Source organism: Epinephelus fuscoguttatus, linkage group LG16, assembly GCF_011397635.1.
Source record: "Epinephelus fuscoguttatus linkage group LG16, E.fuscoguttatus.final_Chr_v1".
NCBI lineage: Eukaryota > Metazoa > Chordata > Actinopteri > Perciformes > Serranidae > Epinephelus > Epinephelus fuscoguttatus.
In genome coordinates, this window is record NC_064767.1 from 21,636,593 (window position 1) to 21,655,502 (window position 18,910).

The window sequence follows — 18,910 nt, forward strand, 5'->3', positions numbered from 1 at the left end:
TTCTTCCTAATGTGCATTTACATCTATTTTGTTCTTTTCCCCCCTCAGTGAGTATCCAGACTTGCCCATTGCAAAGGCAAAAGACCTGCAGTCCACCTCCACGCTGGAACAGTTCATGGCCAAACTCTGTCCACACCACCAGAGACAGATAGTAAATGCCATAGGTTTTCTACAGACGGAGGTCAAAGCACTGGCATCTTCCAATACACAACAAGCCTCTAACTCTACCTCTGGGATCCAGGGAACTCCTTGTTCCACTGTGAAATCCAGCGCAGTCACCCCTGAGAAGTCATGCCCTGAGCTAAGGTTTGAATCCACTCCCAAGTCAGAAGTCCAGGTTATGTCCTATTCTATCCCAAGCACTGCAATGAAACAAGCCCCAGAGAATGCAGTGTCGCTGAAAACATCTTCTGGCCCTGTCTTGGATCTACGCAGCCCTGTGTCAGGGAGTAACCAAGCTCTAGTCACTCCTGCTGCTAATCCAGTAGATGCAGACAACAACCGTCATGGTGATCATGCTCCTCTTAAGATGAAAATCATGACCAGCAATGTTGCAGCTGGCAAGAAGTTGTCATGTGTCCTCAACACTTCTCTTTCATCTCATTCAGACACTTTGGAGGACAGACAGGGTAACTCAAATTCATCCAGCAGAACAGAGACTCATAGTGCTAGACTCAGCTCCTCTGTGAAGAGACACAGTCAGGCTAGTCAAGCACATCAAGCTAGGCAGAAAGAGACTCTCGGACATGCCAAAGATAATTCAGCAAGACTGTTTTCAGTCCACATGACCATTCCTTCAGACTCTCCACGGACTGCCAGGAAGACCATCAGGCCATCCTCTGATCATCGGATCAGGGACTCGGCTTGTAGGGTAATGCCTGACCCTGATCTTGGCCACTGTGACATTGTTTTTATTGACAAACCAATTACAGAGTGTTTCAAGGAACGTCGGCGCAGCATGCTCCCCCGTCGCAATGCCAGAAAAAGCACTAGAGGACATATGTATTCAGATGAAATCTGGGAGTTAAAAACTGTCCGTACATTGGCTGGGAGGGGCAACTGTCCTAATCCAATGCCTGAGCTGATCACATTGGTCACCCCAAAACAAATACTTTCGAAGCCTGAAGGTGTACCACCTGTGGATATGCCTTTTGCTGGAGCATGCAGGGAGACAATGAATCAACAGATGTCCACAGAGGAGTCTGATGAGAGTGTGATACCAGGAACAGGAGATATGGTGGAGGTAGCAGCCAGTGAAGTAGATATTATAGTTGAAACTAGTCAGACAGATCAGTGTCAGAGCAACGTGCAGTCTGCTCCTTCATCCCCGAAAAGGTCCCCAACGGAAAACAAAGAAACAGATGTAGAACAGCATATAGCTGCAGATTCAGGGACAACACCAGGAAGTGAGGAAAGTGTTGCTCAGACTCCAATTGAAGCAGAAAAAGACAACGAGCCTGAGCCTGAAGAGATGGATATATGTGAAAGTACAGCTCAAATAGTCATAGAAACAGTAGTGGAACCATTAGAGGATATTACCATAGAAAAAGATGAGCCTCAGCTTTCATCAGATGAACTGCACAACAGTGAGCCTGTTCCCCAGCGGACTAGCACCCCATCACCGGTGCATCAAATTCAGGAAGAAATTGGTGAAAGGGAGGAAAATAAAAGGGAGGAAATAGAAGATGATCAACCTCAGGAAGTTCAACCAGAGTCACAGGTGCACCATGACAACTTTGAAGAGACAGAAAAGTCCAACACCACAGGTTCAGCAAAGCAGCTGATAGTGGAAGAGCCAGAAAGTAAAGCATCCAAAACAGCTGATAGTGTTTTGCCTGTAGAGACTGACGAAGATGATGCTGATGAGGATGATGAAGATGACGTGTATAACAAGTCAATTGATGTGCTCTCAAATGAATTACCCCCTTGGCGCAGAAAAAAAGGGACTGAAGTGCAGTTGCCAAAGCGGTTAAGAAAAACAAAAAATGTGGTAGTGGGTTTTGTCAATGGTAGACCCATATCAGCCTCTGACAGAAGTCTGCGTCGTAGATCAGGTAACAGCACCCCATCACCTATTAAAACCCCAGTGAAATCAAGTCAGAATGTCCCCAGCAAATCTCCTGTTAAATCAACTGTTGATTCAACTATTGCAAACAAAAATGTGGAGAACGATCCACCTGAAACAGAGGTAGCTGTAAAATCGATTGAGACTACTCCTGTAACTCAGCAGGTGAATGATTCATCTTCTGCCACACCACCAAGCCCAACATCAAAAGTTCCCTCAACGACCAAACAAACCCAGAAACAAAAGAGAGTTAAGAGAGATCGGGATAGTTTGCCTGTCCTCTCTGATCAGCGGCAACTTCGATCAGCCAGCCAGAAACCAGCTGGAACTCCAGTATCGCTGCCCAAATCAAACGCTGTCACGTCTAGTTCTTCTGCAAAACCTACTGCTAACCATGCTCTTCCATCTACAGAGCAACTTCCCTCCCTCCCCCTTCCTTCCTCGTTCTCTGTTACTTCTCCTTCTCCAGTCAGGTCGTCTTCCCCTGCAACCTCTGAACAGCCCACAGTCCCAGAGACAACTGTGGAAATAAACATTGAAAACACTCAGACAGTAGAGACAACCTCTGAAGAAATAAAAAAACCGGTAGAGACAACCTGTGAGGAAATACAAAAACCAGTAGAGACAACCTGTGAGGAAATAAAAATACCAGTAGAGACAACCTCTGAGGAAATAAAAATACCAGTAGAGACAACCTCTGAGGAAACACAAAAACCAGTAGAGACAACCTCTGAAGAAATACAGAAACCAGTAGAGACAACCTCTGAGGAAACACAAAAACCAGTAGAGACAACCTCTGAGGAAACACAAAAATCAGTAGAGACAACCTCTGAAGGTATACATAAACCAGTGGAGACAGCCTCTGAGGAAACACAAAAATTAGTAGAGACAACCTCTGAGGAAACACAAAAATCAGTAGAGACAACCTCTGAAGAAATACAAAAACCAGTAGAGGCAGCCTCTGAAGGTATACATAAACCAGTGGAGACAGCCTCTGAGGAAATACAAAAACCAGTAGAGACAACCTTTGAAGAAATTCAAACAAACCAAGTAGAAAATAGATCACAGCCCAAACATAAACTAAGATCTACAAAGGCTTTCGTAGACGACTGTAAGAATGAGAAGGAGCAACTTAGCAGTGATGTGTCAAGTCCATTAGAAAAACAAAATCCTATAAAGACTGAAGTGCAAACACAGATTATGCCATTAAGAAGTAAGCGAGTTCTCCGAAAGGAGACAGAAGCAAGTGATGTCTCTTTGCCCCAAAAGCCAAATGTAGCATCTTTACAAGACAGGTTTGGAAGTGGGGATGATATCAGTTCTTCCATACCAAACAAATCCACAAGAATGCCATTAAGAAGTGAGAGCAGTAAGGCTGAAACATCCCACCAGTCTGTTACTCAGTCATCACCAGTGGACAACAAGAAATTAGCTTTGAGGTCACAAAGGTTGGCTGTACCCTCTACCAGTGCTGTTACTGCAGCTGGAAGACACAGTGACGTAGCTTCCCATGCCAGAATAATGACAGAAAGAGTAACCAAAGCTCAGGTGAAGCCGCCTCCAGTGTCTTTCATGTCTGTTGAATCCCACAGCTCAGCCTTCCCGGTCATCACACCAAGACCTGAGCCCCCAAAGCAAACTAACAAATTCTTTGAGACTCTGAATGGAGAAGAAAACCAACAACTAATTACAAATTTGAACATTAAGTATGATAAAATGCAAAAAGGTTGGGTGCAAATAGACAAAGAGGGTCAGCCAGTAACAAAATACAAAAACAAAGCAGACAGACAGGCAGCTATATGGAAAAGTAAACGCAGGGCAAGAAAGTCAAAGTCCTCAGAGCACCAGAAATATTCACCGGTCCAAATGCTTTTCATGAAAGGTTTTAATCTCACTAGTATTTGTCGCTGGTTCCTTGAAACAACAGAAACAAAGTCCCTTGTCATTGTCAAGAAGGTGAATACACGTCTTCCGTCAGAAACTCAGCTGTGCTTCCACAGCTCATCTAGTGCTTCAGGGACCTCTCAGGGGGTATTTCCAAGCCTACAGGCAGAGCGCTTAAAGAAACATTTGAAAAAGTTTGCCATCGCCTCTCCTGTAAAGAGCAACCCTAAGAGTCAGAAACTAATTGCTAAAGCGCTGGAGCAAGAAGCAAATGCAGTCAAAGGGAAGGAGAAAAGAGAACTTCCCAGTACTACTCAGACTTTGACTAAGTCCCAGTCCTCTGCCAAAGCCCGTGCACAAATAGGTGAATCCCAGAAATCCTCTGGTAAATCAAAGAATCCAGCTAGTGCAAGGATCTTGAGGAAGTACTCTAATATTCGAGAGAAGATGCAGGTTCAGCAAACCAATGTGAGACTCAAAGAGGCCTCAAAATCCTTAAAAACCAACAATATGAAAACACTGGCCACCAAAAAGTCTACCACAAAGTCAAATCTGAAACGATCTCTGAAGGCACAGAAGTCACCCCTACCTGTCAGTAAACAAATGAAAGCATCAGCTGCAAAAATGGAAAGAAAGAAAGCATTGGCTGGCAAGAAAACTACAAAGCATCCTGTTCAACAGAAGACAGTCAAGCCTCAGAGCAGTAGTAGAGCTTCAAGAGATGCAACTAAAAAAGAAGAATTGCCAAAGAGATGTTCTCAACGACTAGGGTCTCCTAAAATATCTGAACATAACCCCGTAGACACATCTAAAAGCAAGGTTGACAATAAAAAGCAGACTGAAGCTGAGAAAGTGGAGGTGGAAAAACCTGCTGTGAATAAAGTGAATGCTGCAAAAACCCAAACAAAGGATTCGTCACAAAGTACTGTTGCCGAAATCAAAGGTACAGAGAATGCTGTTGAAACCCCACAGCAGAACACGGATGTCAAGGCTCCAACCTCACCTGACCAGGTACTAACAAGATCCCAGAGGAAAATGGAGGCAGTAGTCCCTGCAAGTAGTAGCCCCAGTCATGCTTCAAAGAGGGCTGCAAAGTCCATAAAACCCCAAACTGCATCTCCTAAACCTGTCAGGAAAGCTGAGGGACCCACGCAGACGAGGAGAGGGGCTTTAAAGTCTCCCGCAAAGAGAAAGCAGGCAGCCTCTTTGCCACGCAGCATGACAAAATCAGCAACCAAGAGAGCTCGGGAGCTTTCAGAGACCCCAGCTAAGCGCACCAGGACATCTCTCTCAAAATGAAAGGCGCCGAGAGAGATCAGAGAGAGATCGTCTTTATTAAGAGGACTTTTGTGATTTTCTTTTTATCTGGAATATATTCAGAAGGACCAGAAGTATCTATTTTCTACTCTTCACCAAACTCTTGAGAGGACACCTTTTTCAGTAGGCAAACATGTGAAGAAGGAACAGATTTTGAAAGTGATTTTCTGCTTTTGTAAAGCTTTTGTGTGAAAATACAAATGTGATGGATTATTTGCTGAGCATTTGCTCTGTGTTCAGGGACGACCGTACAGACAAGTCCTACATTGTGTCTATCAGATGTAGTTGCTGTTTGTCTTTCTGTTTCAGCACTCTACGACACAGCTGGAGATAACAACGGCCTATTAAAACCTCATTTTAGAAGTCGGGATAACAAACATCAAGCTTTGATGCAGTTATCGAGGTGACATTACATTCACTCACCATCCTGTTTTGTTTTTTTATTTGCCATTTTGTATATAATAGTTTTTCTAGATGATAGCATGCACTGCATTTACTGTTGAGAGCTTGCTGTGAGAAGGGACACCTGCTTTTGAAAATGTTTTTACGTACAGTAAGTAGGCAGTTTGTATCTCCAGCCTGTCTTCCAATCACAACATTGTGAATATGTGACTGTTGTGACCCGGTGCCTTATTTATGAAGTGTAAAGTAATAGAATGTGTCGCTAAATGTGAAAACTCCTGCCCTTTAGTTATAACAACTTCCAGCTCCTGGAGAGGCAGTCAATATTCATTTGCTTCACAGAATGTGTGCAAATAGTTTCCGTTCCACACAGTATGTGCCTCATGTGTCATCTGTATATTCTCATGTTGACTGAGGCATTCAGATCTTCTGATTTTCTCTTACCTGACAGGTTTATTTTTATATTCCGTTTTCTCCCAGAGCATTAACTTAATATTGTTCTTCCTATAGTTGTATTAGATGTAAAAGCAAATACAAGTCTGAATTGTTAAAACAGACAGCCGTGCTCTGTATGTGTCATGACAAACGTTCGTATTTTTTATGTCGTTTTGGGGTCAGTTTCCATCACTGTGTATCTTTGCAGTCACTTCTGACCATTGCACCCATTGTTATCTGCTCATAATAGTGACTTCACTCTGAGTATTTTACCTGCTTCTGCATGTGTTAAGTCTTGTTAATGTGGAGACAGTTTTAGCAACCTAGAGCTGTTGTCTACCTAGAAGTGAAACCCAGAAATAAATATTTATGCCCCTGAGCTTTGAAAATATTAACCTCATTGGAGACTTTGTATGCACATTTAGTGCTCGTCAAAAAACTATCTGAGTTCGGATACTAGCTTGTGTATAACTTTGGCAACAATTTTCCCTGATAACAAAAGACTGAAAGTATGTATATCTGGTCGGTTAATATGTATGAGGTAAGCATTGGTAGCACATTACAGGGCGATAAATTCCTTCCCTGATTATACACAAGTTGGATATGACGGGGTAGATAGTCACACTTCTGAGTTGTGTATCCAAGTATGTTGCAGTTTTATGTTATTATTTTTTATTATTGTGAGGCAGATGTTCTCCTAATGTGAAGTTTCTTAACTTCCACCGTAGTAACTTACATTAGTGTTTTGTCAATTGTCATTTTTAGGACAGTGTTATTTTTTTTATTATTATTATTATTATGGTCATTTCTCTTTAGAGGGTAAATCATCTGTAAATGCAAAACATGTCTGTCACGTTTTTATTGTTATTTAAGAACTCCATGTAGGCTAATGAATTTAGCGGATCTGAAACAGCCCACCAAATACCAGACTTGAACATGTTTATTCTTTACAGTTGCTATTTAAAAGATTTTGATTTTGTATATTAGAAAGAAATAACTGCTTTATTTGTGGTAATCTCAAGAATGATACATCTTTATGTTGAGAACTTTGTATTTTTGCTGGAGTTGATATAAAGATGTTTGAATTTTATCTTTGTTTGTTGGCTCATTTATACCGCTGTGTTACTCTGGCTCTGTATGCTTGAAATCGACTAGGTTGTACATTTGAATGCAAAAGTGTTTCTGAATGGCTGCAGTGGACAGCTTTGAAGTTCAAACCCTGCCAACTGTCTCACCTCCACACACCTGGCCAAACGCTGCGTGAATGTGGCACTGCTGTCTGTTTCAGGCATCATTTGAAGATCCTATAAACACCTAATTTGAAGCACACTGACATCTTAATAACCTGCCACGCAAATATTAAATAAAACTATGCAGTTGATGCACCAGTGCGCCGTAGGACTGTTTCCAGCTTTGTGAAATGCCTTGCTGTAGCCAATGAAGGCATTTCACAAAGCAGGAACTTGCCATAACCTGCCATACGGCTCATGGGCAAGAGTCCTGAGCACCACAGGAAGCTCCCACTGTGGGACAGATTGGTGAACAGTTTGCCTCCATCACCTCAGGCCCTGCAGAAAACAGTGTGAATGAATGACTTATCACCTAAACCAATATGACATTAATAAAAACGGTGATTTATTCACCTCAGTGGTGAAATGCAAATGTTCTGTATCCAAGTTAAACCTGAAAGAGAACAGAAATACAGTAAATCTCCTTTTCTTTAACCACTTTTAAAACCCTATTCACGTATTTCACATAGACAATGGACCAACCCATGAGAGCATCTGAACTGAGCAAACCTGTCAGTGTTACCATCTTGGACACAAGAGTTGTTCACCGGTAACATCAGCAGGCAGAGCCCTTGTACAGTAGATAGACATGTTATCTGTGGCCACTGAGCTGTAAGAATAAGATCAGACCCAGCTGAGGTGAGGGGTGTTTCCACCTGAGACACTGACTGTTCAGTGACCCTCCAAAGTGTCTCTACAGTGTGCCCATATGGCAAGCACAGATATTTGCTGCTGAGGAAAACTGAGAAAGGTGATGATTATCAGACAAGGTTCAGAGTTGAACAATATTTTGAATGATTTTGAATATTTTGAATTGATTTTTTAAAACAATTTTTTTTGTGACAAACTATACAATGACATTTAAAAAAATACTTTTAAGTGATTTTTTTTAATATAACATGCTGGACTACCTTTTTTAATTACTTAAGATTTTAGGGCATAATATGACTTTTTTTTAATCAGTTTGACTATTTTTATGTCATACTATGATATTTTTTAACCTTTTTTTATTAAAATTGTCATAACTTTTTTATTGACTTTAAATAAAAAGTTACATGGCATACTATACTATGACATTTTTTTTTTATGAATTTTTAATCTTTTTTTATTACATACTTAAGTATAACTTTTTTAAATAAAAATGAGTGGCATACAATATATACAACGACATTCTTTTAATTAATTTTTGATGTTTTATATTTTTTTATGATATACTATTATGACATTTTTTATAATTGACCGTTTTTATGGCACACTGTAGTATGACTTTCAGCAGTTAAAGACATTGAAAGTGATGATATTACCTGAAATTGTTTGAACATTAAATCAACACATGAATATATCATGTCAGTGTTCAGATTTGACTACATTACTCAAGCCCAGTACCAACCTGCAAATAGACAAAGTTAGTGTCTCGCTGGTGAAGGTAGTTAAACATTTATCATGCGAGTTAAAGAGACAGGTATTTTTTCTCAGGGGTTGATGGACACAAAAGCAGAGCTACAAAGATAACCGCAACAACTTATAAGGAGATCAGATATATCATTGTTGTGTTTACAGCTTGTTTGTTGCCTCGAGGTGATCAACATAATCAGTTACTGCTTGAAGTAATGTCTTGAGAGGTGGCAGTAATTTTAAAACCCTCTTTCTCCTCTTGAATACAGTATGCTGCAGCTTTTCTTTTCCATCCCTGATGTTACACATGACATGACCGGGAACAATTTGTCTTTGGAGTTGTTGCTAACTAATTTGTTGGCATCTTCAGCACTAGTCCTAAAGTCAAATTGATTCAGACATTTTCCTTTTCTGCTTGTCCTACTTAAGGGGAAAATCTGTTTGTCCCACAGCTGAGGGAACATCTATGGGACACGTCTGTTCCAGATGGGATGATGCAGTAGATGGAATGTGGGGCCCAGTGGAACTATGTAATGTCACCCCTACTTAAAACACACAGGAAACCACTGGTTCTTGAATGGCAAGTATTTGCGGTTGCGGATAATTACATGGAGGTTACTCTGTGTCAAGCATTTGTCTGAGCAGAACAGCCAAGATTCTCTCTGAATTAGCACGAATCCAAACCTTTTGCCTTTACTATCACAGTCAAGGTCAAGGAAATTGTTTCTCAGCCGCCCTGAACTCTTTCTCTCTTGACAAATATCAGCCAGGAATCAGGGACACACAATAAATTCCCAGTCAAGCAAATTACTCAGTTTTGACGGGGGCTTGTCTCTGATAAATTCTGATACAGTTTTTCTGCAGGATGTTTAAAAATATTAAAAGTGGATATATTATTTGAGCAACAATTAAGGCCCTTAGAAATATTTTTGTAAAAGTCTTAAATGTTATTTTCCAGGTATTACATTTTGTTGGTTATTTTCAACATGTATATTTGTCAAGAGAAGGTCTACATTAAAGTTGGCGTGAATTTGTACTATGACAAATTTTATGACATACCATATTAACATATGTAATTTGACATTTTTTTATGATATACTATATTAAGATTTTTTTCTTTCTTTTTTCCTTTTTAACAATTTTAATGGTGTGTGTATGACATTTTTTCAGAAACTTTTTTTTTTGCATACCCGACTGTACTGAAATGTTTTATGAAATTTTATGGCATACCATACTATCACATTTTTATGACATTATTTTTCATGCCATACTATACTATGACCGTTTTAATGACATCTTTTTATGCCACACTAGATACTATGACCTTTTTATGACATTTTGAATGCCATACTATACTATGACCTTTTTATGACATTTTGAATGCCATACTATACTATGATATTTTTATGACATTTTTTATGCCATACTATACTATGACATTTTTATGACTGTTTTTTGTGCCATACTATACTATGACGTTTTTATGTTTTAATGCCATACTATAAATACTATACTATAAATGCCTTTATATGACATTTTTTATGCCATACTATACTATGCCGTTTTTATGATAGTTAGCATGCCATAATATACTATGCTGTTTTTACGATAGTTTGAATTCCATACTGTACTATGATGTTTTTATGACATTTTTTATGCCATACTATACTATGACTTCTTTTTTTGTTACATACTATACTATGACGTTTTTTAAGCTATACTACTATGAAAGTTTTATGACATCTTTTTTGGCAATACTACTCTGTGACGTTTTCATGACATTATTTATGCCATACTAGTATGACGTTTCTATGACATTTTGATATGTTTTATGCCATGCTATGACTGTTTTTTGTGACATATTATAGTATGACCAGTTTTTTATTCTATACTATACTATGACAGTGTTTATGATATTGTTATTCTTTAACTTATTCCTGCTGTGCTATACATTTTTTATGGTTTGTTTATGGCATACCGTGACATTTTTATGGCAAATAAAGATGACATCAACAAAAACAAAAAAGACAACACATTCTTAAAAGCACACACATTTAAGTTTAATTAATGAAAAAGAGTGGAGGTTTGGTAAACATTTTGTCGGTGGCACTACATACATTCAGCATTATTGGGAGTTTTTCAGTTTAATCCCACCATCAATCCTGTAACAAAAAGCAAACAGACAGAACCCAATGAGGGATATTTAAGTTTTTGCACCAGTTCAATACAACAGAGACATTGTGTCGTTTACAATAACATATTTATGTATATAGTTCATAGGATGGAAAATCTGTGTTTCTGGTCATGTGACCAGATAACTGAATTACATCTCAATATAGCACAAGCACCACTAAGATGTCTACCAGGAAGTTGAATGCACCAGTCCAGTACAGATCAGTGCAGAGGAAGGAAAGGAGACATGAAAAGAAAGCCACATTCGACTAAATATGCACCTTTATGAGGCACACAGCCTAAGAGTTACAGTGACTGTTCATCAGTATCCTTTATGAGATCTTCTTTTAATGTTATTGTACACCACTGGGATCACATCAACAGCATGTAAAACAAAGTTAACATGGGTAGCAATATGAAGAGGAGCTCTGTGTGCATTGTACCAAGCTGAGATCTGGCTCTGCAGCCTTTCACACTATAAAGAGATTTTTAACATTTAGATCAGCAAAATGGATAAACACAATCCCAATCTGCAGGGAGAACAATGCCTTAAGCCATCCCGATGGACTGTCACTTATTGAACAGTATGTGATTTCTATATCTTACATTGGAAACTAAATAACAGCTAAAAGTTACCACTTCATGAATAAGCATAGGTCATATTTATCTATACACATTTATACATTCAGGTATGACTGTTGTGTTCATTGTAATTGGCACCATTTCTTCTTTTTTTTGTGTGGATAGCCAGTCAGAACTGACAGACATTGAAATGTCCAGACCTTTCTCATTTAGGATCTGTCAGTAGTAGGCATGTAATGCTTCACACGGTTGCCTATTCAGACAGATCTAGGATGATATAACATGATCATTGTCCACAGAAGCAACTTCATCCTATTTCTTCTGGCTTGACAGCAGCTTATGATCAGTTGAGCTTGACTACTTAAACTCTGTTGAACTAAAAACACCTCTATGGCAAACATCTCTCAAATTAAAATGATAGAAATACAACCCAACACTTCAACAAAATGAACATGAAAACAATCAGAAGCCTTTAAGTGTGGTATGGTAATTACAAGGTAAATTTGAGGGGGACATCTCTTAATCCCAGCCCGGACCTCTCCAGCCTCTGCAGCGAACGAGGAATGTCTGAGCCAGAGAGGAGGAAAACACTGTCGTAACTCGCTATTAAGTGATGTTACAAATACCTTACAGATTTTTTATGCTATTTTTATTCATTATTTTACCTTTTTTCATCTTTTTGAAATTTTTGAAAATATTTGAAAGTCAGCAACATTTATGCCTTTCACTTTCTACAGGAAAACGCCTTTAGATAAAATAAATAAAAAACAAGCACAGACTCTCATGAATTAGATGTAATATTCACATGGAAGACAACATATACAATATTAAACATATTTCTAGACCAATACTGCCTCCTATACAACAAGGCCAACCAGCTGCTGTATTTTTGGCCAATTAACGTAATTAATTACCTTGTTGAAACAAGTGAGATCAACAAATAAAAACACCTAGGGAACCAACTGAATGCCTTTCCACCAGTCCCAAAGCTTCCAAAAACAGACTTACTCCTTAACATAGAAAAATACTATACCAAAATGAAATACAAATATATATATATTAGAATCTGTTAGGCATTTCTATATAAAGAGTTGTTGGGGAGGGTTTCGGGGGGGCGGCTAAAGGAGTTAGGTTACATCATGAGACAAAATATAACAAAAATAAAAACAAATCAATATGAGAAATTAGACAGAACAAAACAAAAACCAGAAGATGATTCTGCAACCTTTTGTTTTGTAATAACATTTATAATGATATTAAGAAGCTCTACATATTTGTTGGCAAACTCTTCTCCACACATGCAACAGTTTGCACAAGTTTAATACTGCAGGCATCAAGAGGAGCAGGGCTGAACAGCCTCCTGCTCAAAGGGGGTGGGATTATGCAAATCGTCCTAACCCTGAGGCAATGCATGCTGGGGGACTGATAAGCACTGGGCACTGCCAGCACCAGATTGGTTTGCTGTATGAACAGAATAGATGCACCACACAAGCCTCCTCACTTTTACAAGCACTTAGACCGTGTAACTGTACGTATACCATGCGTGTGTGATCATGTACTTAAGAGAGATGTATGACTGTCGTTTTCAGTGCTGCTAGTCAGTGCAGTCTCTATTTTTATGGAGTTTCTATGTTACGGTACCTCACAGCAAACAACTGTGACGCCAGACCACCTGGTCTCGAAGCCATGACATCCGCATTGAATTATGTGCCACTCTAACTCTACCTTTTCTTTGTTCACTTCTACATGTGCATGTGTGGATGGATGACGGTATCCTGGCAGAGAAATTGCTATACCGAACCAACAACAACTTTCACCTCAACCCAAACCATATCCAGCCCAGTCCAGGTAACCCAGCCAAGCTCAACTCAAAATAGCTTTGCCAAGTCAAGCAGTCCAGCTCTCTTCTCATCCCTCTGTTTCTCTCTTTTTGTTTCTCTGCCTCTCTTCTGCCATTCTTAGCCAGGCTGGACCCCACTGTCCTCCCTGCCTCCACAAAGTAAAGATGGTAGATGGTGGCTAGGCTGTCAGAGGCCTCACGGATGGATGGGGAATTCACACTGGGTAATTTGGGTTGGAGGGATGCCTCACTCTGAATGCAACACCTTTGAAATCTCTGGACCCCTTGGAACAATGTTGCAGATACAATGGTTCTGTTGCTGTTGTTGTCACTTCTACATTGTTGCTCATGATGTTGGTTTCTCTGTGTTATTGTAGGTCACACACCCTTGGAAGGGGAGGAAATGTCCTATTTTACAAACATTGTTGTCCATAATATATAGATAGAGGTTTTATATATATTCTTTATACTCTCTCTCTTTCTTTCTTTCCCTCCCTTGCTCGCTTTCCTCCAGTCCTCTCTCTTCCTTCCTTCTTTCCTTTCTTTCTATCTTCTGCTTGGCAGCAGCGGCAAGAAATGTGAGCGAATGATGCTACATGCAGCCCACGCAGCCACACTTGATGGTCTTTTCCACTTCCTCGCTGAAGGAGGTTCCATCGCTGCATTCAAAGGTGTATTTCCGGCGTTTCATTCGCTGGCTGGCGCAGCAGGCCCCCGTGTCACAAGCTCCACTGCACTCCACCCAAGAGACCATGCGTGTCGTCTGGCAGATAGCATAGCCTCGCTGTACCTGGTAGAAGTCTCGCACAGGTTCCCCTCGGCATTCAGACTCTGGAAAACAGGAAAAACATCCACAGACATTGTTATAATTAATTAATCAGGGTATATGCAGGTATCCTGAAGTTAAAGAGGTTTTAAAAGGCAGTAAATTTAAGACCCTTTTTATGTATTTCCATACAGTCATAGTACAGTACTAATTTTAGTATGTTGCAAAAAAACAAACAGTCATAGTACAGTATGTCACAAAAAATAGTCATAGTATAGTATGGTCATAGTATAGTATGTCACATAAAATAGTCATAGTATAGTATGTCACAAAAATAGTCATAGTATAGTATGTCACATAAAATAGTCATAGTATAGTATGTCACAAAAATAGTCATAGTATAGTATGTCACATAAAATAGTCATAGTATAGTATGTCACAAAAATAGTCATAGTATAGTATGGTCATAGTATAGTATGTCACATAAAATAGTCATAGTATAGTATGTCACAAAAATAGTCATAGTATAGTATGTCACATAAAATAGTCATAGTATAGTATGTTACAAAAATAGTCATAGTATAGTATGTCACATAAAATAGTCATAGTATAGTATGTCACAAAAATAGTCATAGTATAGTATGTCACATAAAATAGTCATAGTATAGTATGTTACAAAAAATAGTCATAGTATAGTATGTCACAAAAAAATAGTCATAGTATAGTATGTCACAAAAAATAGTCATAGTATAGTATGTCACAAAAAAATAGTCATAGTATAGTATGCTACAAAAAATAGTCATAGTATAGTACGTCACAAAAAAATAGTCATAGTATAGTATGTTACAAAAAAATAGTCATAGTATAGTATGTTACAAAAAATAGTCATAGTATAGTACGTCACAAAAAAATAGTCATAGTATAGTATGTTACAAAAAATAGTCATAGTATAGTATGTCACAAAAAATAGTCATAGTATAGTACGTCACAAAAAATAGTCATAGTATAGTATGTCACAAAAAAATAGTCATAGTATAGTATGTCACAAAAAATAGTCATAGTATAGTACGTCACAAAAAATAGTCATAGTATAGTATGTCACAAAAAAATAGTCATAGCATAGTATGTCACAAAAAATAGTCATAGTATAGTATGTCACAAAAAATAGTCATAGTATAGTACGTCACAAAAAATAGTCATAGTATAGTATGTTACAAAAAAATAGTCATAGCATAGTATGTCACAAAAAAATAGTCATAGTATAGTATGTCACAAAAAATAGTCATAGTATAGTATGTCACAAAAAATAGTCATAGTATAGTATGTCACAAAAAATAGTCATAGTATAGTATGTTACAAAAAATAGTCATAGTATAGTATGTCACAAAAATAGTCATAGTATAGTATGTCACAAAAAATAGTCATAGTATAGTACGTCACAAAAAATAGTCATAGTATAGTATGTCACAAAAAAATAGTCATAGCATAGTATGTCACAAAAAATAGTCATAGTATAGTACGTCACAAAAAATAGTCATAGTATAGTATGTCACAAAAAAATAGTCATAGCATAGTATGTCACAAAAAAATAGTCATAGTATAGTATGTCACAAAAAATAGTCATAGTATAGTATGTTACAAAAAAATAGTCATAGCATAGTATGTCACAAAAAATAGTCATAGTATAGTATGTCACAAAAATAGTCATAGTATAGTATGTCACAAAAAATAGTCATAGTATAGTATGTTACAAAAAATAGTCATAGTATAGTATGTCACAAAAATAGTCATAGTATAGTATGTCACAAAAATAGTCATAGTATAGTATGTTACAAAAAATAGTCATAGTATAGTATGTCACAAAAAAATAGTCATAGTATAGTATGTCACAAAAATAGTCATAGTATAGTATGTCACAAAAATAGTCATAGTATAGTATGTTACAAAAAATAGTCATAGTATAGTATGTCACAAAAAAATAGTCATAGTATAGTATGTCACAAAAATAGTCATAGTATAGTATGTCACAAAAAATAGCCATAGTATGTCACAAAAAAGTCATAGTATAGTATGTCACTAAAATAGTCATAGTATAGTATGTCACAAAAAAGTCATAGTATAGTATGTCACAAAAAATAGTCATAGTATAGTACGTCACAAAAAATAGTCATAGTATAGTATGTCACAAAAAAAGTCATAGTATAGTATGTCACAAAAAATAGTCATAGTATAGTATGTCACAAAAAAAGTCATAGTATAGTATGTCACAAAAAAATAGTCATAGTATAGTATGTCACAAAAAAATAGTCATAGTATAGTATGTCACAAAAAAATAGTCATAGTATAGTATGTCACAAAAAAAGTCATAGTATAGTATGTCACAAAAAAATAGTCATAGTATAGTATGTCACAAAAAAATAGTCATAGTATAGTATGTCACAAAAATAGTCATAGTATAGTATGTCACAAAAAAATAGTCATAGTATAGTATGTCACAAAAATAGTCATAGTATAGTATGTCACAAAAAATAGTCATAGTATAGTATGTCACAAAAAAAGTCATAGTATAGTATGTCACAAAAAAATAGTCATAGTATAGTATGTCACAAAAAAATAGTCATAGTATAGTATGTCACAAAAAATAGTCATAGTATAGTATATCACAAAAAATAGCCATAGTATGTCACAAAAAAGTCATCGTATAGTATGTCACTAAAATAGTCATAGTATAGTATGTCACAAAAAATAGTCATAGTATAGTATGTCACAAAAAAATAGTCATAGTATAGTATGTCACAAAAAATAGTCATAGTATAGTATGTCACAAAAAAATAGTCATAGTATAGTATGTCACAAAAAAATAGTCATAGTATAGTATGTCACAAAAAAGTAATAGTATAGTATGTCACTAAAATAGTCATAGTATAGTATGTCACAAAAAAGTCATAGTATAGTATGTCACAAAAAAATAGTCATAGTATAGTATGTCACAAAAAAATAGTCATAGTATAGTATGTCACAAAAAATAGCCATAGTATGTCACAAAAAAGTCATAGTATAGTATGTCACTAAAATAGTCATAGTATAGTATGTCACAAAAAAGTCATAGTATAGTATGTCACTAAAATAGTCATAGTATAGTATGTCACAAAAAAGTCATAGTATAGTATGTCACTAAAATAGTCATAGTATAGTATGTCACTAAAATAGTCATAGTATAGTATGTCACAAAAAAGTCATAGTATAGTATGTCACTAAAATAGTCATAGTATAGTATGTCACTAAAATAGTCATAGTATAGTATGTCACAAAATAGTCATAGTATAGTACGTCACAAAAAATAGTCATAGTATAGTATGTCACAAAAAAATAGTCATAGTATAGTATGTCACAAAAAAATAGTCATAGTATAGTATGTCACAAAAAATAGTCATAGTATAGTATGTCACAAAAAATAGCCATAGTATGTCACAAAAAAGTCATAGTATAGTATGTCACTAAAATAGTCATAGTATAGTATGTCACAAAAAAGTCATAGTATAGTATGTCACAAAAAATAGTCATAGTATAGTATGTCACAAAAAATAGTCATAGTATAGTATGTCACAAAAAAAGTCATAGTATAGTATGTCACAAAAAATAGTCATAGTATAGTACGTCACAAAAAAATAGTCATAGTATAGTATGTTACAAAAAAATAGTCATAGTATAGTATGTCACAAAAAAGTCATAGTATAGTATGTCACAAAAAATAGCCAAACAAATCATAGTACAGAACACTATTAAAAAAGTCAAATTTTAATATGTCATAAAAAAAGTAATTATAAAAAAGTCGTACAAGCTACAAATACCTCAGAAATTGCCATTCAAGATTTTAAATTGATTGATCAACTCTCAGTGTGCTTTAAGACCCTGCAGACACCCTTTTAATCATATCTCATTTATTCTTTTCCCCTCAGAATTACACTGAGCAAACCAACCTGTGTCACAGAGTTCCCCAGTATAGCCACTTTCACAGTGACAGTAGGCATCTCCTGTGTCTGAGATCTGGCAGCGACCGTGTTTGCAGGACAGGCGGCGGCAGGGGTTGAAAAGCTCCCCCTGTTGGTTACACAGGGCACCACGGTAACCCTCTGCACACTCGCAGCGGTATGACTGAGCGTCCAGTGGGATGCACTTTCCATGGACGCACCTGGTAAGACACATTAACCTTGATCAGATTTCCTGCTCAGCAAATAAATGAATGGAGTAGATGTTTCAACAGCAGCTGAAAAATGTTTCTAACTAAGTACATTAACTCAAGTACTGCACTTGAGTACTATTTTAGGGTACTTGCAATAAGAGTTTTGCTGTGAAATATTAATTCTATCTCATTTGCTAACATACTTGCTGCCCTGGCAGGGGTTGGTAGCAGGTTGGTCACAGTGCGGCCCGCTCCAGCCTGGCTGGCAGTGGCACACTGGTCCCTGGACCCCATCAGGTTGGCAGATGCCATGTAAACAGTAGATCTTCTTGCAGGGCTCGCAGCCCGGTACCACGCCAGGCTTCATCTGGGTCTTGGTGAAGTCCTGGAGCTCATTGTTGATGTACAGGTTCTGGATACAGCCGTGGAAACTGGAACCATTCTGGAGCTGCCATAGACGGAAAGTACCTGAGTGTACATCCACTGGCATGCCTGGAGGGGGAGAGAGAAAAGAGATGATGGTAAAAGATGTGAAGATGTGCAGACTGGAGCACAAACAGACAGCTAACACAGGGCTGGT

The 18,910-nt window shown here is 37.4% G+C and overlaps 2 protein-coding genes across 5 annotated transcripts in view; one reads left to right on the top strand and one right to left on the bottom strand.

Moving 5' to 3' along the window:
- Positions 1-7,193, top strand: part of wu:fc17b08 (ligand-dependent corepressor) — a 31,767-nt gene extending 24,574 nt beyond the window's left edge. Inside the window, exon 7 of the mRNA XM_049601402.1 lies at positions 49-7,193. Within this exon, the coding sequence (XP_049457359.1) occupies positions 49-5,248 (5,200 nt within the window). The 3' untranslated portion in view covers positions 5,249-7,193. The remainder of the gene's footprint in view (positions 1-48) is intronic.
- Positions 7,194-10,836: 3,643 nt separating this feature from the next.
- The window catches only part of slit1a (slit homolog 1a (Drosophila)), a 111,004-nt gene continuing 102,930 nt past the window's right edge, over positions 10,837-18,910 (bottom strand). For all 4 annotated transcript variants that reach the window (XM_049601406.1, XM_049601405.1, XM_049601408.1 and 1 more), the window contains 3 exons: positions 18,534-18,822; positions 18,128-18,339; positions 10,837-14,212 (listed from right to left, as the gene is read on the bottom strand). In XM_049601406.1, the coding sequence (XP_049457363.1) occupies positions 13,974-14,212; positions 18,128-18,339; positions 18,534-18,822 (740 nt within the window). In that variant the 3' untranslated portion in view covers positions 10,837-13,973. The remainder of the gene's footprint in view (positions 14,213-18,127; positions 18,340-18,533; positions 18,823-18,910) is intronic.